Source organism: Pseudochaenichthys georgianus, chromosome 9 (genome assembly GCF_902827115.2).
Source record: "Pseudochaenichthys georgianus chromosome 9, fPseGeo1.2, whole genome shotgun sequence".
Taxonomy (NCBI): Eukaryota; Metazoa; Chordata; class Actinopteri; order Perciformes; family Channichthyidae; genus Pseudochaenichthys; species Pseudochaenichthys georgianus.
Window position 1 is genome coordinate 25856296 of NC_047511.1, and position 24457 is coordinate 25880752.

A 24457-nucleotide genomic window follows, 5' to 3' on the forward strand; every position below is an offset into this window, starting at 1 on the left:
TGACCTATTTTAAACTTACCTTTTCACTCTCACTTAAGTCCCTCTCCCTTTGCCATCAATCCAAAATCAGCTGAGCTGCAACATTATACAGACAGGTAATAATCAACAGAATCACAAGGACATTATATGGCTCTGCTAAAAACACTCACCCATAAGTTACGTTTTTGTTTACTGTTTAGAAGTCTTAAATATCCACTCTAAATCCATATCAATAGCAATGTATCACACAAATGGCTCTCTTCCTTATTATTGTGTAACGTTCGTTAACTATATTATACTTGCTTGAACTCCAAAATGGATATCCTCATTTCACCACCTCCACCCACTACAATCACACGCCCCAATGTTATATTTAACTAATATGTAACTCCCTCCACCCCGGATAAAAGCACGTTAAGAAGCCCCTTTTCTCTAATTCCACAACGTTGGAAGAAATAACATTAAGAGAACGGATTAATAGGCTGTTCATGGTTAACGTGTGTTGCTAACTTTATCCGGTATCCTAGCCTCATCTGTCCGGTTGAAAATTAACGCAAGCTCTATGCCCATTGTAGAACAGGAAACAGAAGTTGTTCCAGGGTCTGGTCAACCCAAAATTGTGATAGCGAGAGAAACATGTTTTGTCATTCTGCCACCTCTAATGCTTACAGCAAGTAATCAATACCTCAGAAGGGTTTATGTCAGTGGCATAACTATCGACGGTGCACCAGGGCCCACAGCCGCCCAGGGGCCCATGCAAAAAAAATTTTTTTTATAGAATTTTCATTTGATTTTTTTCAATATATATATTTTTTTGGGGCCCCAATGGCATTGACTGGTTCACGCAGTCTTCAAAGTAACCTAGCAACCAAAATTAATTTGTAATTTGTCTGTCCAATGACCTTGCTCCCTTTCATGTCATGTCACCTTGCGTGACGAGCGAACCGTTAAATCAACATCAAAAGTTATATGTACTACATAGCTATAGCAGCAGCAAGATCGGCAGAATTATAACAAATTGAATAGCTAGCATTTATAATGTACAGCAAAACACAAGAGCGGCGCTCAAAAGAGAAAGGACAAGAGAGAACAAGGAGATGTAAAGGCTAAACTGACAAAATTAGACAGTTTTTTTTGTCATACATCGTCCTCGAAATCGAACGCTAACGTTGGTAATGTTGACGTGCAGCGGCAGCCGGAGCCGGAGGCTAACGATAGCTCACCTGCCTCACCATCGTCTAGCTCCACAAGTGAAGCTGTATCCGTGGCTGTGCGACCTTCTTCTCCAGCCATGAGCCAGGAGGAGAGGATGGATTTGGCTGTGCCCGGCGGTGGTCCTACAGTTCCCGCAAGGGCCCCTTCCCCAACCGATAGGGGACTCTATGGCGCTATTGAGACGCCCGATGCCCGTGTAGGCCTACCGGCCCATTCCCCAGAGACACACATCAAGGAAACAGGTGTTTCTCCGAGATCTATTAAACCACCACTACCAGAGCAGGTATCAAACTGCCACAGACATGGCTGTGTTACTCCCCCACCCTGGACTGTGCCTATTGTGAGCCGTGCTGGCTGTTCGCAGACTGAGGGGCACCGTTCTACAGTGATGCGTGGGTCAAAGGAGTTCGTGACTGGCAACATTTGTCTGCGAGGATTGACTCACATGCACAATCTCAGGTCCATGTCGGAGCGTGTGTCATATATGAACAGTGGACGAAAAACGGGAGAATCGATGCAAACATGGAGAGGAATGCAAGGAATGCTGCTAATTACTGGAGACAGGTACTTGAGCGTATTGTCAACATTATAATCAGTCTGGCCACTTGTAACTTGGCTTTTAGAGGACATAGGGAGATTCTTGGACAGCCCAACAGTGTACACTTTCTCAGTATGATAGAACTTTTAGCATGTTACGATCCGGTTCTGAAAGAACTTGTTGAGCGACCACAAGGTTCTGTGAAATACTTGAGTCCAGCTGTTAAAAATTAGATAATCTACATAATCGCAAAGCGGGTGCAGTGCGACATTCAAGTAGAAATAAATAATGCTCCGTTTTTTTCTGTGATCATGGACACCACCCGAGATATTTCCAAAAGAGACTAAATTAGCCAAGTGTATAAGATATGTGACAATCCAGAGGGATGCAAACGACAACGCAAAAGATATCCTGATAAATGAGGCTTTCTTGGGGTTCGTGGAAACAGTGGACACGTCAGCTCGTGAACTCTAAAAGTAAATCCTGGACAGCATAGAGAGTAACGGATTTCACCTGAGCAAGTGGCCAGGGATACGATGGCGCGGCGAACATGAGTGGGGTCTATTTAGGTGTGCAGGCCAGGATCATGGAGATGGAACCGCTTGCCAAATATGTACACTGCTGCACACAATTGAAATCTGACACTGAATGACTCCGTAAAGAATATAGCGGAGCTGCGCAATTTTTATGATATTGTTGAGACTCTTTATACTATTTTAAGCCAAAGTATTAAGAGATGGTCACTCCTTTCCGGTATCATGTCATCAGAACTCTCAGAGCATTGTAAAGTTACCATGAAGCGCCTCTGCCCAACCAGGTGGTGCTCAAGACATGATGCAATTGCTGCCCTTAGATACCGGTATGTAGATATCATGAAAGCTCTAACTAAAATCGCACTGGTCAGCGAAAAGAGGGAGGAACGGGACGAGGCTACAGCCCTAAAAAAACATATGGAAAAATGCAGCTTTATTTTTCTTGTCGTACAACAGACAAAAATACTGGAAAACATGAATGCAGTGTCAAAGATGTTGCAGGCAAAGGATGTAGACATCCACAAAGCTGTTGGTGTCCTCCAAAACACAATACAGGCCCTATCTGCATACCGAGATGACTTTGACCAGGCCAAACGCACCGCTCAAAATCTTGCTGAGAGATGGGGAGCGCAGAGCGAGTTCACGGAAATTCGCAAAAGAAGGATGAAACGCCACTTCGATGAACTCAGTCAAGACGAGAGGCTTAGTGATGGCGAAAGCCGTTTCAGAATAAACGAACGAACTGTTCCAGGCTATCCACCCAGGACATTGAACCGTGGGCAGGATAATGCCCTTCACCAGCACGCGCAGCGCCTCGCGGACCACGACAGCAGGGATTTATCCCCGAGTTTCCCCGTCCAACTCCTTGCATTCAGAGCCTGCTTTAAGACTGAAATAGCTAAAGAACCATCTGTGAAGGATATGACCAAGATGCTTATTGTGGACCACAGCTCAATGGCAGCCACATTTAGCGAAGTGTGCACAGCATTGCTGTTATATCTCACCATACCTGTCACTGTTGCGACCGCAGAACAGCGGGCCCCGGAAGTTAGACCTGAGTAGCGTTGTTGACGACTTTGCTGAGCGCAAGGCCCGCAAGATTAACTTCTAATGGTGATGAGTAGCTTTTCTCTTGTTATGGAGAGGGATCGGAGATTTAAATCTGTAGCAATGTAATTGTGACCTCTCTTATGTTGGAAAATGCGCATGGTGCGCACCTAACCTGTGTCTGTGATAACGTGTGGCCGCTGTGCCATGATGAAGAATGATTCATTCTGTGATTGTGTGATTAGTTCGCTGTGCCGTTGTTTTTTGAAGCATGATTTTTTTGAATAGTCTAATAAATATAAAATAATTGCCAGTGTTATCAGTTGCAAGTGTGTATTTGTTGTAATAATGACGACTTGATTTGAAGCCTGTGTTTGTGAGTGAGAGTGTGAGAGAAAGAGAGATAGAGCACGTGCTCCAGGAATAATGCCGAATAGGCCTAATCAGAATCATTTCAAGTCCAGATTCAATGTTGTTTGCATAAGTAGGCTATATTTTTCGTTTCGTTTATTTATTAAGTTAATTTCAAGACAACTTTGGGAATTTTGTTTGTTATGAGTTTTAAATAGATTCACACTCACAGGTGTGGCATATCAAGATGCTGATTAGACAGCATGATTATTGCACAGGTGTGCCTTAGGCTGGCCACAATAAAAGGCCACTCTGAAACGTGCAGTTTTGCTTTATTGGGGGGGTCTGTGGGGTTCCGAAAACCAGTCAGTATCTGGTGTGACCACCATTTGCCTCACGCAGTGCAACACATCTCCTTCGCATAGAGTTGATCAGGTTGTTGATTGTGGCCTGTGGAATGTTGGTCTACTCTTCAATGGCTGTGCGAAGTTACTGGATATTGGCAGGAACTGGAACACGCTGTCGTATACGCCGATCCAGAGCATCCCAAACATGCTTAATGGGTGACATGTCCGGTGAGTATCCTGGCCATGCAAGAAATGGGATGTTTTCAGCCTCCAGGAATTGTGTACAGATCCTTGCAACATGGGGCCGTGCATTATCATGCTGCAACATGAGGTGATGGTCGTGGATGAATGGCACAACAATGGGCCTCAGGATCTCGTCACGGTATCTCTGTGCATTCACAATGCCATCAATAAAATGCACCTGTGTTCGTCGTCCATAACATACGCCTCCCATACCATAACCCCACCACCACCATGGGCCACTCGATTCACAACATTGACATCAGAAAACCGCTCACCCACACGACGCCACACACGCTGTCTGCCATCTGCCCTGAACAGTGAAAACCGAGATTCATCCGTGAAGAGAACACCTCTCCAACGTGCCAGACGCCATCGAATGTGAGCATTTGCCCACTCAAGTCGGTTACGACGACGAACCGGAGTCAGGTCAAGACCCCGATGAGGACGACGAGCATGCAGGTGAGCTTCCCTGAGACGGTTTCTGACAGCAGAAATTCTTTGGTTATGCAAACCGATTGTTGCAGTAGCTGTCCGAGTGGCTGGTCTCAGACGATCTTGGAGGTGAACATGCTGGATGTGGAGGTCCTGGGCTGGTGTGGTTACACGTGGTCTGCGGTTGTGAGGCCGGTTGGATGTACTACCAAATTCTCTGAAACGCCTTTGGAGACGGCTTATGGTAGAGAAATGAACATTCAATTCACGGGCAACAGCTCTGGTGGACATTCCTGCTGTCAGCATGCCAATTGCACGCTCCCTCAAAACTTGCGACATCTGTGGCATTGTGCTGTGTGATAAAACTGAACATTTTAGAGTGGCCTTTTATTGTGGGCAGCCTAAGGCACACCTCTGCAATAATCATGCTGTCTAATCAGCATCTTGATATGCCACACCTGTGAGGTGGGATGGATTATCTCGGCAAAGGAGAAGTGCTCACTATCACAGATTTTTTCAGATTTGTGAACAATATTTGAGAGAAATGGTTATTTTGTGTATATAGAAAATGTTTTAGATCTTTGAGTTCATCTCATGAAAAATGGGAGCAAAAACAAAAGTGTTGCATTTATATTTTTGTTCAGTGTATGTATTGATTTATTTACAATGTAATAATGCAATGTAAATTATCATTTGTAAAACTAATAATGTAAAAAATCACAAGGCCATTTGACTTTTTAACACCAACTCTGTCAATTTCTAGATTGCAACATTGTGTATTTCCTTTGCTCTGTCTTTTTATCCACTTGTGCCTCAAAGGTTTGATGCTAAACATTTTATTCGTTTTCCAGAAATGCTTGACTCTTCTTCCTTTCTTAATCTCCAAAGGGTCCTGAGTCTGAAGTTGAATCCTGACAGAGATGTTGATAGAATCCATGGAAACGGCATCAACACCATTGACATTGAAGCAGTAGAGGGCAGATAGTAAGTCCACTTTTGTCATAGTTTGTCATAAGACCCCAGTAAAATGGAGGTATATGATATGTAGTTTTCAGCTACACAATCTTAATCCAAACACCTTTCTGTGATAATCTTCCATTAAGAACTACTGCAGGTTTACCTTTAGAAAGCAATGTGGCAGCTGTGTTGGAGGAAGTAATGCAGTCTGTGAAGTAAACCCTCTCTGTTATTTAGCATGTTGTCTGGCGGCGCAGATGGAGTGATTGTCATCTATGACCTGGAGAACTACAGTAGGAAACTACAGTACACCTGCAAGGCAGTTTGCACTGTAGGCAGGTGAGTGTTTTTGCCTTTACTCATTCTGTCCTCTAGAGGGTAGCACTGCCTCCCCAATCTTTTGTTTCCTATGACTGCATTTTAATGGTAATGTAAACAGAAAAATCATACTAATTCTTGGTTCACTTCAATACATGACTCTGAAATCTAATTTGTGACAATGTGGGTCTCACCATGAACAATAATGTCATAATTTATTTACTGTTGCTCCATGAAAGTCTAACGTGGTTGTGCACTATTCTCCATTTGTTCATTTGATATTTCAAACATAACTGGGGGGTGAAGATCACTAAAGACATAAGTATGAATCTGGTCTCATGTTATGTTTTTAATTTTTTATCTAGGTCGAGTCGGTATGTCCACAAATTCAGCGTAGAGACAGTCCAGTGGTATCCTTATGACACGGGCATGTTTGTCTCGAGTTCCTTTGACAAGACCATGAAGGTCTGGGACACTGAGACACTGAAGGTAAGACTGTCACCCACAGACTAGGTTACTCCCTATTACATGTGATAAACATGTGTTATATAAACCTGAATCAACATATAAACCTATGTGGATGTCAACATTAAACAGGTTACTTGGTGCACATTTCAAAGTGGTTTATCACGCCACTAGCTGACATTTGTATTCTTATAGCTCCACCACCCTTTCCCTCGCTTTCTAATTTTCTGCTTCATGCTTTCTACTTTCTATGCAAGAGTCCCATATGGCAGGCCCGAGCTGCACTAGAGTTACACTGGCACTGCGGTTAACTCAAAGGTCAGGGAAGGGACAGCAAAGAGCCAACGACCATTCATTGGTTTAGCTTACTAAGTTAAACTCTACGTGTTTCTGTCTCTGTGTTCCACATAAACACACACACCTATGCCTATTACATTATTTATTGTGGTGTGTATTTGCACATTCATGTGTGCTTTGCATTGTTGTGCACAAAGTCCATGTGTATTGGTGGTATTTGATGCAAACAGAGCCTCCTCTGTGTGAGTGCCCATTGGTCGGTGCTGGCACTCACTGACAGACGGGGCACAGTGAGGCTTTTTATGTTTGCTGAAGAATTTGCATTGTAACCGCCGCTGCTGCTCGGGTGAGCCTTCTGAGCCATGGTATCCCTTCTCTCTACTCTTCTGTTTTTATTTAAGTCCTTCCATTAACTTTTGTTCCGCAATGTCGGGAACTTATATAAGAGTTACATCTTTAAGGCAATGGCTTTGTGTTAAAGGTCATGGCTGTATATTTGTATTATTAAATTAAGATATCATTCAGCACACATAATAATAATAATAATAATAATACATTTTATTTATAAAGGCGCCTTTCAAGGCTCTCAAGGTCGCTGTAAAAGGTACACAAAACAAACAAAAAAACAGCACAAAAACAAGACAATATAATCAATAAAAACAGAGCACGTGTGATCAGGGTGGATATGCAAGTGTGTAGAGATATGTTTTGAGACGTGATTTGAAAATGGAGAGAGAGAGTCAGTATTACTGATGTTTACTTAGCAATTAACTCAAAGGAAGCTGACTACAGCTAACTGTACTCCCTTTCTTTCCCTTTGTTATTCTTAAGCCTGCAGAAGTCTTTGAGTTTGAGGGCAATGTCTACAGCCACCACCTCTCCCCCATCGCCAGGAAGCACAGTCTCATTGCAGGTGTGTGTCATGATTCAACCACCACTGCTTTCTATGGGGAATAACAAACTGTTCTTTGTCATCAGATACCCTGTAATCAGTTTGTTTCTCCAGTCAGTGTACTGCATGCTTCCACACAGCGCTGTGTACACACGTTTTACCCCAGGTTACAATGTGCTATGTACCTTGAGGCGACAGAAGCGTGAAAGATTTCAGGGGGAAACATTTTTAATAATCTTTGTGCCACCTCACAACGTTGCCCAACTGGACAAACAGGTTTCTCGTGCCTGCTGATTGTGTGTACTCATACATGTCCATACCCACACAGTTTGTCTGACACACCTTTTTCTAATCCTGGGACAATCACAGTGTCGTCTTTTTTAGCTTGATGTCCTCCACTCTCAGGGGTGTTACATATCCTTGTCAAACATTGGTTTTCAAAAGGAATCTGTTACTCTAAAGCATCACTACATTCATTATTCTTAATGCTGGCTGTTTCAATTTGAATGAACTCCAAATCATCTTCTTTGTTCTTTTGAATGTTACTCAATATCTTGCCCCCCTCTGATGTATAAATGGGTGTGTTGGCTCACGTTTATCAGGTGTTGTTATCAGGGATTTTTCATGTTTACCACACCTGTTCTTTTAGAACCTAGGTCTTCCGATTTGACTCTTTTGAAGTGCCTCTCCCATACACGTTGTAGAAAATGATACTTACACATGTACTAGGATCTGTACACTTTGATAATGATGATAAGAAGGAATTTAAGATTTGAACTACTGTCCTACCCTATTGCAAGGAGCTTTCAGCTTTTATGCCAGCCTTGTAATTCCCTATTTTAAGGGTCTTTAACTTCAACTTTTTGTTTCTTTGTTTTCCAGTTGGCACCACAGACCCTAAAATCCAGCTGTGTGACCTGAAGTCTGGTTCACGGATTCATGTTCTTCAGGGTATGTGAGCTAGAGGCAATTAATGAAAGCATGGAGTATTAGAGCCAAATATATTTTTTGTATTGGAGCTGGGGGAGCTTGTAAATAACTTTATTAATCTCAGAGAATATCCAAGTTTTTTCTTTTAAATAAAACAATTACAAAGAAAGTGTAATCATGGAAATTATGCAGCTTTTCTTGGAATGTAACCCGCTGCACCGGCTCTGTTATTAACAATTTGTTTAACCTACAACATTAATCATTTTCTGTTATAGTTTTTCTTCACACGCATAAACAATAACTGTTTCCCTCCAGGCCACAGAGCAGAGATCCTGTCCGTGCGGTGGTCGCCCCGATACGATCACATCTTAGCCACTGCCAGGTAGGCACTGTTAACTGTCAGTCCATCTGTAGAGAATCAGCATCACCTGGTTCTCCCTCAGATTAAAGAAAAGTGTCGGACGCAGAAAAAATCCCCACAATTCCGTGTCCCAGCTGTTCCTGTCTTCTCAGTTTCTGCCCATCTGGCCACAGTGCAACCCTGAGGCCAGTATAATGCCACCACATCGCCAGCAGACAGGCACTGTGGCCCTCTCAGTGCAGCATATGGTAGATACAGTCCCCACCTGTGCTATGATACATTAGACATGCTAATGAACCTATTGGGATTACTGTGCTGCCTTTCCCTGCGGACTTTAAGTGATTTTGAAAACAACTGGCACAGAGAAGTGTATGCTATTCTATTATGGAGCAGAATGTTAATTCCCAGCAGAAATCTGACCTTTAAAAACAAACACTAGTGAACATGAAGCTGTATTAATCCCTGTACCGGACTTGATCAAACGTTTTTTGAAATGAATGAACAGGACTTAAGGATAATTAACCAGGAGAGTGTAAAACTAAAATAATTCCCTCATTTTCCTTCTAAGTGCAGACAGCAAAGTGAAAGTATGGGATGTGCGTCGGGCTTCTGGTAGTCTCTTCACTCTGGACCAACACAATGGAGACAAATCAAAAGCATCCTCTGAGGCAGGTACTGTCACCTCTCTCCTTTTCTTACTTTTCCAGTGTTTATTTATAATCCTGTCGTAACAATATCAATTTGCAAAACACTGTCAAAAAAGTCCTTTTAGCAACTCCAATGTGCTGCACTGATGGAAAAAGCATCATGAAGAACAAACTGTGGGGGCAAACATTGATGTAGAGTCACATAATTCATATTTTCTGGTAACTGATGACGATGCATTCAATGACTGGTTATAGTAAATAATCAGTCAATCTTACAGATCTAATAATAAATTGTATTTATATGGCGCTTTTCATAGTCTCAAAGTCGCTTAAAGTCCTAGCTTGTTATTTTATTAACTTTCAGGTTAGTCCGGTTAACACAACAGAGTCTGTCTCTGGATGAGATGTCAACATTCTTACAGGCTGTGTTTTCCTTCCTAAGGCCCTGTATGTGTTTCTAATCAAAGGATTCAATGTCATAAAACCAGTTTGCACAGTTTATCTAAGCCTTTCTGTGTGATAAGGAGACAAGAGATGTTTAACAAACATTACACTAAAAGCATGTCATTTATTGATAATCAATTGTATAAAATAATTATGTACTATTGGTTTTTGATAAAGATCGAGGATGAAAGACATGACAAATACATGTTGCCATGCTTCATTTATGTTTATCAGTGAACATGGCGCATAATGGCAGAGTGAATGGCCTGTGCTTCACTGGCGATGGCCTCTACCTCCTCACCACTGGAACTGATGACCGTATGCGACTATGGAATAGTGCAACTGGGGAAAACACCCTGGTAAGTTGTGTGTGTGTGTGTGTTTCCTCCTCATAACATACCTGGGGTAACCTGTTTTTACTATAGTACACTGTTCATCATGTACTCGCATAACATCAAGGTTATGTCTCAGTTTAAAACTTTGTTTTGACTAAGGCAGCAGCTGAAAAGTTCCATATGGCTTAATTGATGGTCCTGTTTTAGTGCCGCCTACATGCCTTCCCTTGGTTGGTGTTCTTTAGAAACATAGGAATATTAACATTATTTAGCAGACATCATGTAACTGTATTTCTGTTATTGTCATAACATGGTTTCTGATGTGCTATTTAAATAAGATAATATGGACCTTTATTGTTCCCCTGCATTACGTTAGCTCTGACAGAGCTATCACACGCTCATTGGTTTAAAAGTCGTTAAGAATGTGATGGGTTTTTTTCTAAGAAGGTTACTTACCTGAATTAACCTGGAGGTATCTCAGTGGCAGCCATCATAAGCAGCAGGTTGAAATCTGTAAATGATAAGGAGTGGTGCTCCAACGCACATCAATAACATCAATCGTTGCCAGATTACGCAGCCTAATCAAAGTGCAAACAGACTCTCAACAATAAGGTTGCAAAACGTTTTGGGTGTTGTTTTATGTAATGCATTTGGCACTGTGGCAACCTTTCTCCACTAGGGTCATTCGGTTCAATTTTAAAACCATAATATTGATCAATATTCATTGATTGATTAAAGGACATGACATGTTCCAGTGTTTAGGGTGCTACACATGATTTATGCACTTGTTTGTCATCCATTACTCAACATTTTACCTTACATTGAAATGTTTTTAATTTTGAAGAATACTCTCAAAAGTAGCTGCAAATTCGTTTTTCTCTTTGACCTTAAAAAGTCATGGTTTTGGTTTGAAATATAGATGCTGCATTGTCACTTTTTTACGATTATATTCAAATTTCAACGACACAGGGGATACTTATGAATGGCAAAACTTTCTTTTCAAAACAGTTTGATATTCTCTGTTGGTATTAGCATGTAAACCTGGAATCCATGTTTAGTTAACAATCTTCATGATTTAGCTACTGTTAACCATAATGGACAGCCTTGTTCACAACACAGCTCTTGCGGGCTCTCGAGGACTCTTTGTATGATTTAATTTTGGCCAGTTTAAAAGAAAATAAACAACATAAACCCTTAGCAGAGAGAGGTTGACAAATTGCATGAATGTTTGTAATTTTTTGCTCAGATTGAGTAAACAGGATGCTACTGCTACTCTTAGAGAAACAGTGTTTGATATTCTTGGGTCTACATAAATGGAAAATATATTAGCTCCATCTCCACAACCTACAAACATGACCTTACCCTAAAGCTCAGGAAAGTTATGCTATTGCTCCGGTTCTAATTTTCTGCTCTACTGCTTCATGCTGAGGTTGCCATGGCGGACATGTTTCCATCTTCGGGCTGTAACACTAGACGACTAGACACAAGGAAGGGTTTGACCTTCTCTCCCGGCAGAGATAAGAGTTGCAATGAGGATGTCTGGTGTACGTTTAGGGGGTAATGCTAAAATGTTAAAGGAAATGCAATGCACAATTCAGACCTGTTTCATCGGCATGAATAAAGCCTTGTAATTCTACACCATGAAGGTGAATTTATTTGCTTGCTTGTTCCTGTTCATCTTGATTTCAGGGTCATTGCAAGTCCTGAAAGTATGTTATATAAATTGAAAGCATCTGGTCCAGCATACCCTACGTTTCAGTTTCAGAAGTCTTAAAATGATGGTTTCCTCTCTACTGTACTGTTCTTCTGGTAAAAAGTTTATTTTTTTCTGAGTGGTTGTCACACTGTTCCACAAATCTACATCCATGTTAATGCAGAAATGTGCCAATGAAGGCAGTGAAGAAGAAGACTGCAAGTTAGTTAGATGGATGTAAACAATACATTCATACTATTTTAAAATAATTGCTGAGGAAATACAATTGTTAGACTTCAAGGAAACAAGCGTTTTGATGGCAAACACTGAATGTAGCTCTGGTTGTTTTGGTATAGTGCTTGAAAGGCATAACATATTATTGTTACATAGAGATGTATGATATAGATATGCTGAAATATCCTGATACTATGTTTTGTGATACTGTATGAACTCGGAAAAACAGGGTGACCATTTTTTATAAAAATGACATGTATATACACCGATTTTATTCACATGGCGATATGAATAATGTTTATACAATGATACTTCCAGGTAAAAAAGGTGTTTCCATAAATCGTCTTGGTTACAGTATCGCAATATATTTAAAATATCATGTCCTCTGGATCATGATACGTATCATATTGCCAATACAAGAAATTGTCAGTATGTTGTCTGTTTCATAAAAGAAAAACATTTTATATTCATGCCACATTGATTAGCTTCTATACAATGTATATCCTGGCATACACACATGTTCTGAACCCTGTGTGTCTTCTTTGTGTCCTTCAGGTAAATTACGGGAAGGTCTGCAACGAGAGCCGTAAAAGGCTTCAGTTCACAGTTTCCCGTGGCTGCAGCCCAGAGTTTGTGTTTGTGCCCTGCGGCAGCTCGGTGGCTGTGTATGCCCTCCACACAGGAGAGCTGGTCACCATGCTCAGAGGGCACTACAATAACGTGGACTGCTGCGAGTTTCACCCAGACTACCAGGTGAGAGTCAATGCAGTGGTATTAATTGCACCATTAAAATGCAGTCCATTTATGCTGCGCAAGACAGCGAAACAAAAATGAGAGTGCATTCCTGTAGTTCACTCTTTTGTTGAATCAGGCACAATGCAAACAGCAGCAACTAAAACAATGGAGGTTTTCTGCATCTGAATAAACCCATCTCTCTGCAGTGCTGCTTTGTTTGTATTTCCATCTAACTATTTCTGTTTGTTCAGCTAGTCGGGTCTAGCTGGTCCCTCTACACCTCGAGAATTGACGTTTCTTTGCGTCCCCTTTTTTAATCTCTTCGACTTCTTTGGTGTTGCCATCACAGTAAGAGCTTTTCAAAATGTGCAATCACCATGCAGTCCCAAATGAGCCGCTTGCCCCAGTACAGATAACACTGTTAACATCTACTTAGCTATACTGAGCTACTATAAATGCAAATAATGGCATCTCATTTGTTTGAACCCATTTTGTGCTCCTGACCTGAATGTCGACTGTTGCAGTTGCATAAGTCACAAGGTGCCCCTGCACTAAAGTAAATCTACTATCTACTCTTTCAGAGTTAAGTATAGGTTTTCTTTTAGTTTCACCATTATCTGTAACTTTTTATTGAGCAAATGTACTAACACAACAACAACTGATTCAGGATTACAATATTTAAGAATCACAAATTGGGATGAAATTCATTAAAAAACTAATTTTGAGATAAATGCATTTAGATGCAATAAAAACACTACATTTTATAATAGTACTGCATACAAAGTACAAGTGCTCTCAATATCTGTAAATCTATATGACACTTATTTGCCAAACGCAGCATAAAATGCACCTTTTTTATTTTTTGGGTTAATTGGATATTATTTACTATTTTTTTTGCCCATATTTGACAATTGCAATATCAGTATACATACTCGTATACGCTTAATAATAAACAGTAGGGGAAAACAATGTTAAGAGCCTATTCTTTTTATTCTGTTGCTGATTTTACAATGGACCAACAAATAAGCCAATGGCCACAGATTGACATAACGATAACATCTGACTCAAACCATTATTCACTTTCATTCAAGCTGTTGGTTTGAATCAGGAGTCTGCCAATACATCTGCAAATCTCAGGTGTTTGCAGCTTGGTCATACCATTCTGTCATATGCTAAACTGACAAAGTAAAAGTTTATCAATATGCTTATTCAGTTTAGTATTTGTACTTACTCAAGTCTAGCATAAAAACTGCCTAATATGGCCAGTGTCCCACATTTATTCATCAGTATTATCTTTTTAATTGTAAGGTAACTTTTGCAAGGTATAATCATTGTAAATGAAAAGCCCAATCAATGCCACGCCATCTGCCCACGTAAACATCTGGTTACATTCACTGGTTTGACAGGTGAAACATAGGAATGCAGTTTGGCAGCTTGTCATAAAGAAGATTTCGGTTTTCTTTTCAATGTTTTGCTTCTTACAGGAACCTCTTGTCAGATGTAATGAAACTGAGCAGCCCTTTGACACACAGAATGTGTCCCATGTGTTCACTCCTGTTGCATGGACAGTTTTAAGCGTATTAATTATTTTACTCTTGGTCCCTATCATGCTTGTTAACACGACTGTTCCCTCGGGGCTGATGTCATTGTCTGGAGGCGCTTCAAGGTGAAAGTGATGCTGTGACAGCAGCTCTTCTTTTGTTCCCTGTAACCGTGTGCGACTCAATTTGTCAGAACTGAGTTGTCTTTGTTCTTGTTTATGTTTAGGAGCTCTATACTGGAGGTAAAGACTGTAACATCCTGGCATGGGTTCCTGCCCCTCGTGCCCCAGATGTGGAAGAAGAGTCAAAAAGTGCAAATCAGGTACTAATAAAAATGAAACTAGATATAGGAAAGACAAGACCATGACACTCTGTGGATTAAATTAACTTTGTAAAAGTTAAACTCTATTTCAAGAGTCAATATGTTGTAGTGGCAATCTGAAAACAATGTCTTCATTTTGTTATTTGGTCTTCATAGCAGAAATGTTATGGTAGATAGACTGTACACATCATCTTAAGAATTTAGATTATGACAATCACCCAGAACATACTGGTTTAGATATAAACAAAGTACATTCTATCAAAAGAACAACCTGTCATTTTCCATTTGAACTTGATTCATTTATAAAATAAGCCACACTATGCATACTTTTTTATTCAGGGACAAGTATCTTCATTCAGTGTTGCTTCCTTACAGGCTGCTGCTGACCAGTCCTCAGTGAACCCGGCCTTTCAGGATGCATGGAGTAGTGATGAAGACTAATGCTGTTTTTCTTTGTATGGACATACAAAGTGTCTGACTATGGCAATGTGCACACATCTTGAAGATGATCCTCTGGGGATACATGTGAAGATAATAACGACTTTGGGAAAATATCTCTTGTTTCATCATTGCAGGCATAGATAAAGATGGTAAATTGGAATATGTAAATAATTGTACTATTATATACTATTATAAAGATGCACAAATGGTTTTTTTCTACATTCGATATTGCATTGTTATGATTTTTTTTAATTTGGATGTAAAACTGACATGGTCCTTAGCATGCATATCAAGTCTTACATCTTGCCAAAGTCCTGTCACCAAGTTCCAAGCCAATTTTGTATTTTGAATTATTCATAGTAGTAATTGGGGGAATATCTGCAATTTTTTTCGGCAAATAAGAATATATTTATTGTTAGGTTTTGAGTAGGGATGTTCCAATCGATCGGCCGCCGATCGTTATCGGCCGATATTCACTCTCTGCCGATCGATCGGTGCTCTCTAAGGCCAATCAGGAGAGCCGATCACATGAAGTAAAATACATGACACTTTTCTCTGTGCGCGGCAAAACAAGCTCGCCAAAATGGCTTCACCGGTCTCGGTCTGGCAGTATTTGAAGGTGTCCGAAAAAGACAATAAAATAGCGGTATGCAACGTGTGTGAAGCAGAAATCCTGCAGCTCCGCCCGCTGTGACAGACCGGTGAGCGGAGCAACACACACACTAAGAGTTAGACCTAACACACTTAGCCCTTTTATCTACCTCTGGAACAAGCTAAACTAGTTATAAATATGTTTATTCTTTACTGTCGGGTCACTCATTACTGGATCAGTGAGCTGCATATACTGACAGGCTGTCAGGAGAGAGAGGAAAAGAGAGCGCTTCCGCTCATTTCTCCCGTGTTATTATCCAAATGTAAACTTGAATAATGTACTTCATTTGAATGTAATAATTATTTTTGGTTGTTTGTAGAAGCGCATCATGTATTGAAAAATGAATCTGAACTTTTCAATCTGTTACAATTATAAACTGAAGCAATATAAAAATGAGCCCCATTAACTGAGTTTTAAACATCACTTTAAATGGAAGATCCCCATAGCCCCCACCCACCCGATCGGATCGGCAATCGGCATCGGCCGATACTGATTTCGGCTATCGGCCCCAAAATACCCGATCGGCGCATCCCTAGTTTCGAGATCAGCAAAAATACGTATCTATTGTCAGTTTAAACCCCCCCACACATGTTATGGTGCTGACATTATACCAGTTTGAGGCATTTTGTAACATGTATGTATACATACTACATATTGTACACAATATGAGTCTTTCTAAGTGTTTTTTTCAACACATTGGAAAGAGACTGACCACATGGGAGTAACTAATAGGTACTAAATAGCACCCATTGTCTTATCATTCCCAGCTAAATTTACATTTCTTTGTTAGTTCTTCTGACAGCCGTTTAATGAAACTAGCTGAGAAAGTAAGAGTTAATCCTTGTCTCTGTCCCACCCTCCTCATTGTTATACCTATTACCTCAGACACCTTGACCCAAATGAGGCTTAATACTGACGCAAAAAATAACAATAACACATCACAGTCATTAATACAGTTATCTTTTGGCATATCTATCAAGTCATTTTGAATATGAAACATTTTATATCCAGTATACTGTTTCTGTCTAGCATAATATCATGAAGCAGTCATTTATCTTTATCTTACATTACCTGAAGTGTCTTGAATTGTACAGTTTTAACTATTATGTCTTATAATAAAAACACTGGGAATGTTACCTTGTTTCTTTTATCAACTTCTGCGATTTGAGTGTGGTTTTTAGGAGTTTATGAAGAAAAAAACCCTCCCTTTTTTGCACTGAAACCAGTTATTAACTAAGTTTGAACAGGATATTATTTCTGTACTGTTACATCTTGACAACTTTCGATGAGGCATCACTGAAGAATGAACTAGTATTGGGCCCAAACTTGACCAATCAGGAACAACATGGGACCGTAGCTGGGAGACAGGCCACGCCCTCCGGGGGTGCCCTTAAGAACAATAGAGTCTGGCTGCAGACCGCAGCAAGGAGGCGGATCGTATAGGGAGATGGGTCTGGCTGCAGACCGCAGCAAGGAGGCGGATCGTATAGGGGCGGATCGTATAGGGGCGTTTCCTAACTTTTTTTATCCAATAGAATAATGACACTCAGCAGAAATACATACTGTAGGTGGCAGTAATGCAATTTAAGGGATTCCAGCTGCTTTTATAAATCCTCGCAGAAGAAGTCATTTGATTTCATTCTTTCAAGATGGCCGAACAACAAGTTGAAAATGTTTGTTTAATAAAGACTTTCCTCTTTGTATGTACTGTATATATTTTTTAATTAATCTTACCACCAGACACAACATGAACAAATGAACGATACACATCAGGACAGTAACTTAAACTTCAGTATTTTAGGTGTACAGAAACCTCTACTCATGTTGTTAAATGATATACAGCTATATCTTCCATAAAACGTAGTTGATTCATCCATCCATCCATCTTCTCCCGCTTATCCGTGGTCGGGTCGCGGGGGTAGCAGTTCCAGCAGAGAGCCCCAAACTTTCTTTTCCCTGGCGACATCAACCAGCTCTGACTGGGGGATCCCAAGGCGCTCCCAGGCCAGCGAAGAGATATAATCCCTCCACCTGGTCCTAGGTCTACCCCTTGGTCTCTTCCCAGCTGGACGTGCCTGGAACACCTCCCTAGGGAGGCGCCCAGGTGGCATCCTAACTAGGTGCCCGAACCACCTCAACTGGCTTCTTTCGACGCGAAGGAGGAGCGGCTCAACTCCGAGTCCCTCCCTGATGACCGAACTTCTCACCTTATCTCTAAGGGAGACACCAGCCACCCGGCGGAGGAAACCCATCTCGGCCGCTTGTATCCGCGATCTCGTTCTTTCGGTCATGACCCATCCTTCATGACCATAGGTGAGGGTAGGAACGAAAATGGCCCGGTAGACAGAGAGCTTTGCCTTCCGGCTCAGCTCCCTTTTCGTCACAACGGTGCGGTAAAGCGACTGCAATACCGCTCCCGCTGCTCCGATTCTCCGGCCCATCTCACGCTCCATTGATCCCTCACTCGAGAACAAGACCCCGAGATACTTGAACTCCTTCACTTGGGGTAAGGACTCATTCCCTACTTGGAGTGGACAGTCCATCGGTTTCCTGCTGAGAACCATGGCCTCAGATTTGGAGGTGCTGATCCTCATCCCAGCCGCTTCACACTCGGTTGCGAACCGATCCAGTGAGTGCTGAAGGTCGCAGACCGATGAAGCCATTAGAACCACATCATCTGCAAAAAGCAGTGGTGCAATCCTTAGTCCACCGAACTGCAGACCCCCCCCCCCACGACTACGCCTCGAAATCCGATCCATGTATATTACAAACAGGATTGGTGACAAAGCGCAGCCCTGGCGGAGGCCAACCCTCACCGGAAATGGGTCCGACTTACTGCCGAGGACCCGGACACAGCTCTCGCTTTGGGAGTACAGAGATTGGATGGCCCTGAGTAGAGACCCCCTCACCCCATACTCCCGCAGCACCTCCCACAGTAACTCCCTGGGAACCCGGTCATACGCCTTCTCCAAGTCTACAAAACACATGTAGACCGGATAAGCGTACTCCCAGGCCCCCTCCAGGATCCTTGCGAGAGTAAAGAGCTGATCCGTCGTTCCACGACCAGGACGGAATCCGCATTGTTCCTCCTCAATCTGAGGTTCGACAATCGGCCTGACCCTCCTTTCGAGTACCTTGGAGTAGTTGATTGATTTGAATAATAATTACTACCACTGCACAAACAGTGAAAAATGATATGCCTACAATTTATGAATTTGTCTTCTCTGTGGGTTGTATACTATATAAGTTCGTTTATGATTCATTCAAAGCATTAAAATAAATGAGAAACAGAGAGCGTCATATACCTTTAGGATCCGCCCCTATACGATCCGCCCCTATACGATCCGTCTCCTTGTCTGCAGCCAGACTCTATTGCATATAGAGAGGCGAAGTCACGCCCATCTACTTCCGGCCCATGGGACCCCGGAAGCGAAACATTTACATTGAATTCAATGGAGAGAGAAAACGTATCTTTTGATCCTGTTTGAATTGTGCCACGAACTACACATATGATGTTTTTCAATCTTAAACAATAAGTTCCATGTCAAAAAAGTCACATTTTGTCGTAAAACTGTTGAAATATAAGACTATGAAAAATACGCGACTACAAAGACTACAAATCCCAAATCCCATTCTGGCTCGCGTAAGTGATGTCACAGGCGATAATGCTCCAAGTGGTTGCGACTCGTAATTAAAGCGAAGAAGAAGAAGAAGATCTCATAACTGATTTATTCCCTCCAATAAATAAGAGATTACTAAAAATAAATTCACTTTTACAAGATGCCTGTGTGCTTTGTACCAGGTTGTAATCACATAAGTGATCATACCACTTGCTCGTTCTATCGATTCCCGTCTGATGAAAGGACCAGGAGTCGCTGGATCAGACATATCAGGTAATATACATGTTTTGCATGGAACATAGTCAAGTTAGCTACCTAGCTATTAGCGACGAGTAGCGAGCACGTTAGTTAGCATTACATTACTTAGCCTTGTCATTTTTAGTAGCCTTACCATGAAGTTATTATTTTATTACATGAAGTAAACCAACATTTTAAACAGTAAGAGTAGTCATGAATCATGATGGTAAGTATTTCGTGAAACATTTGAAGAGTAGCCTACTGCGCCATCCACCGGGTGCTAAGGAAGCAGTCAGGGAGAGTCGAAGGCAGGCAGGGAGCTTTGCATGACATTCTTCTGGATGTGTTTCATTGTGATGACAGTAAGGGTGAGTCAATCTGTTTGTTGGAAAGACAGTAGTTGAGTGATTACTGAGAGAAAATTATTAGAAGAGATAATTATTCAAAGTGTTGTTACTTTAAAGTGTTGTTACTGACCTTTTTCTCTTTTATTTCCTTTCCCTCACCTGTAACTGCTGAGACCCTGAGGAACATGCACACTGACCTGCTCTGGCAACCTGATTTCCACTGTACGTAATAGTATTTGGTTATGGTATATTATTATTTTATTTATATACATCAAAGGCACAATGCACCCCCCAGAGACACACATGTATTGAGTGTGATATTTTGCATAGGTCATGTGAAATCATCTTTACACACTAGAAAACTGTAGGAGCGGCAACTTGTTTTGAAATTGAATTTTTAATATCCGATAATAAAGTTGATCTGTTTTCTTTATTCTTCTCTCTTCCCAGCTCCATCCATCACCGTGCTCTGTTCCTGCAGGTCCTGCTTGCTAATCAATGCTTTATTTTTTTACACAATTACAAATAAAGTCAATAATAAATTCATTCTGCCTTCATTCATTCTGCCTTCAACTGCACAATGACTGTGGACTGCACCGGCACCCATGTAGCTGCCCCCCAGTAAGATGAACCAAGCAAAGAGGGTCACCATCATGCCCAAGGACATCCAGCTGGCCCGCCGCATCCGCGGAGAGAGGGCTTAGACTGACCTGAGACCAGCACACCCAAACACAACGGCTCTTTTAAGAGCCACCTACAGTTTCAAAGAGTTGCAATCCTACGTTATTATAATTATTAAACTGGTTCATGTATCACTTAGTTTACTGAACCGTGATGAATGAAAGAAATGAGTGAGGTAGTGGTTTACTGAAGTTACAAAGACATTAATATATGAGTAACAGGTCAGTGTAAACACAAGCTTCTGTCAATTATGGATCATTCAAACTATATACAAATAATATGTAATAAAGTTCTAAAACAAGTATTCGGTATATTCCTTGATAGCTTTTGGAGAAGGTTGTTTTTAAGTTTACTCAAATCTATCATTTCAACTGTTTCACTTTATAAAAAGGAACAGGTGAGTAGAGCATTATTGAGTTTCTTATTCTGTCAGTAAATTATCCAAATGAAATGTTTATCATTATTTTAGTCAACCCTAAACAAATTGATTGTACCTTTTTAATAATGACCTTACATGGTCGCCAAAGTTAAATTAACTTCAGAAAATCAAATCTGTTCTGAGAAAAAACTAATAAATGTTTAAAGATAGGAACTTGCCATCCCACTGAAAAACAGTCCGTAAAGATTTAAAAGGCGTAGTTGTAGTTCAGTCCAACGTTTCATTTGGATTCATTTCTCCAACAGTCAACTATTTTCATAAAGAATATATATATTTTTCAAAGTCAACTTTATTGTCAATCTTACTCAGTTTGTGTTTATAGACAGAGAGATCAAAAAGACTTTTAAATCAAATACAATTATACAATTTACAGATATGTATATAAAATATATATATATCCTATATACACCATCATGTATAATGATGGTGGACACTTCACCTCCAGCAGGGCAGATGGCTGCACAAGTCCATCGGGGGATGCTCCCAAAACACCGACTCACTCACAAAGAGACCAGACTCGAACACTGTCACCCGATAGGCCTGCACAAAAGCCTTCACCCCTTCGGCCTCGTTTACAACCCCCCAGTTGACAGCCATGACTCCGTCCAAGTTGTACCCCCCGAGCACCCTCTTCATGAGGGACGCGCATGGAGTGGATGAAAGTCCCGACCGCAGCACAGCACCAAACTTGCTGGCTGTCAACCTGCCCCGCCTGTGTAACTGCCACTGGGGTTTGTCCGCTGTCCTCCGGTGGCTGTCTGGATGGCAGCTTGCTGGTCTCTGTTCAGTCGCATTGAGGCAAGAATTGCCTCAAGCCCCCGACCCCCATGCCCCTTCACCAGCTCCGGCACGGTGACAATGGCCTGATGTTGAGGCCGCGGCTCTGGCTCAGGTGACAAAAGCCATGCCATGCCACACTGTGCGCCCCTCAGTGCAGACCTGAACCAGTCTACATCCTCAGTGGCGATGTCTCTGGCCGGTGGGTTGTATGTGTTAAGCTCAAAGAGCGCTTACAGGCTGAACCCTCAATACAAGTACGGAAGGGAGGAGACGTGAGTATGGAAGTAAAATGATTTATTTCCAATTCAAAACTCACACCATACTGCTGGGGAATTACTAATCCGGATCTGGGAATTACTAGGGGGGGGAGAGTGGAGGTCCGTAGTTGATGATCCGGAGGATGTCGGAGATAGCAGGCTGGAGCCAGGGTTCGGAGATTTGCAGCGGAACACGGGTGAGATGAGCCGGGGAATCAGAGTTCAATAGAGTGAGCAGGCTGGAGCTGGTAGTGATAATAATCCGAGGTTCGCTGACGAGGTGGTGTTGGCTGGACGTGGCAGGCAGAGTAGTTGACGGATTCTGGGCAGAGAAATACAGGTTTTAGTATAAAACTTTGACTTGGAAACTAGGTTTAGTTTTCTAGAAATCACTACGTGTTACCAGCGTATCTTTCACAACGAACTGGTGAATACTGGATGAGGAAGCCGGGTATTTAAGCAGGTCTGGCTGAGTAGATAATCAGGAAGATGAGTAGCAGCTGCGGAGGTGAATTGACGGGAACTGACAGTAGGCCAGCCACGCCCAGCCAGGAAGACAGACGGATACAAACACACATGAAACAAAAAGAGAAGCAGAAGAAGGGAAAACTGCACATCCTTACAGTATGTCTCCTATCACTGTTGGTAAAGTTGAGACACCGGCTGGACTACTTTGGAAGTGCCAGGCTTCCTCCACTGGCACTCAACATCTGTGGAGCTGATCTGCCACATGGCACATATTGCCAATGCTGCAGCGTGGCTGCATTTGTACATCCCCCGTGCACAATCACAGACAGCGCTCTGCATCGCGCCATCGTCTCCCATGCAGATCTGTACAAATAAAGTAAGTACCATGTTTGTTAGCATGCTATAAAAATTGAATGAGCAATAATACAAGGATGGTCCGAATCTGGGGGTGGGAAGGGTTATTTTTCCATAGTTTTGTCCTCTTGTCTGATTGTTGTTATTGTTTGTTTTTTCTGTATTTTTTGTAATTTGTGTTGTACTGGTTGTGATTGTACATTGTATTTTTCTAAATGTGTATGAATACATTTTTGAAAAACATTTGATCAACAATAAAAAAGGATTTGGTCAGGATCTAGACTCAGTGTGTAGTTTATTAATTAATCAATGCTCTCTACTTTAGGAAAACACATACCAGTGTACCCGAGGGAGTCACGCACAGCTGTGCCTGGATAACCAAACAAATTGACAAGATAACCAAAACCTTTGAATCTACACACAGCAAATAAACTCAACGAGATGTAAAAGGAGATCACACATACAGTATAGTCGATATAAAACTGTCCGCTTCAATCTGAAGAGCAACTAAAACAAAACACGGAGTGTACCTTGTTCTTGTGAACACTAATGTTATCCACAGCATACACAGAGACCACGAAGTTCTTAAGGAGAAAACTAGTTACTGAAACAAAACACGTTAGTGTACCTTATTAGCTAATGTTAGCTAGCTGACATTAACGTTACACATTGCACTCATATTACTCACCAACATCTTGTAAAGCCGGTCCCGCTGCTCTTACAGAACCGACTAACTCCCCTTTCGTGTATGTACAGCTCTCAACGTGTCCAGACTTGTAGTGATGTTCACCTCGTTTTATACTTTTATTCTCATTCTGAAAGAAACAGGTACAATTTGCTAACGTGACGGCCGTCTTTGAGATGGTGACGCGTATTGCGCGAGACCAGAGACCTGTAGTTCACTCAGCGGTTTGACACAAAAAAATGTGTAACTTCACAGTTTTACGACACATTATTATTTTTTTGACTTGCAAAATATTCTTTTAAATTGACAAACATCATATGTGTCATTCGTGGCACAATTCAAACGGGATCAAAAGATAACCTTTCTCTCTCCATTGACTTCAATGTATAATTTTACGCTTCCGGGGTCCCATGGAGGCTCCCGGAAAGGGAGGGACTTCGCCTCTCTATAGGGGCGGATCGTATAGGGGCGGATCCTATAGTGAACGACGGGAGCCGGCTCTCGCCCCCGAACGAGCCGTTTTTTGTTTTGTTTTTGCGGAGGGATCTAGATCGGCATGAGGGCACATTATGCAATGTGGACATTATCCCGCTTATTACACATGGCCACATTCTCAACAAAGTAACGACATGACTCCCAA

At 41.6% G+C, this 24457-nt stretch overlaps 1 protein-coding gene across 1 annotated transcript in view; it reads left to right on the top strand.

The window, feature by feature from the left end:
- ercc8 (excision repair cross-complementation group 8) overlaps nt 1-17085 on the top strand; it is a 31103-nt gene extending 14018 nt beyond the window's left edge. The window contains exons 2-12 of the mRNA XM_034091992.2: nt 5574-5669; nt 5880-5981; nt 6326-6449; nt 7554-7635; nt 8497-8565; nt 8860-8926; nt 9474-9577; nt 10231-10355; nt 12814-13011; nt 14761-14856; nt 15232-17085. Of these exons, the coding sequence (XP_033947883.1) occupies nt 5574-5669; nt 5880-5981; nt 6326-6449; nt 7554-7635; nt 8497-8565; nt 8860-8926; nt 9474-9577; nt 10231-10355; nt 12814-13011; nt 14761-14856; nt 15232-15297 (1129 nt within the window). The 3' untranslated portion in view covers nt 15298-17085. The remainder of the gene's footprint in view (nt 1-5573; nt 5670-5879; nt 5982-6325; nt 6450-7553; nt 7636-8496; nt 8566-8859; nt 8927-9473; nt 9578-10230; nt 10356-12813; nt 13012-14760; nt 14857-15231) is intronic.
- The last annotated feature ends 7372 nt before the right edge of the window (nt 17086-24457 follow it).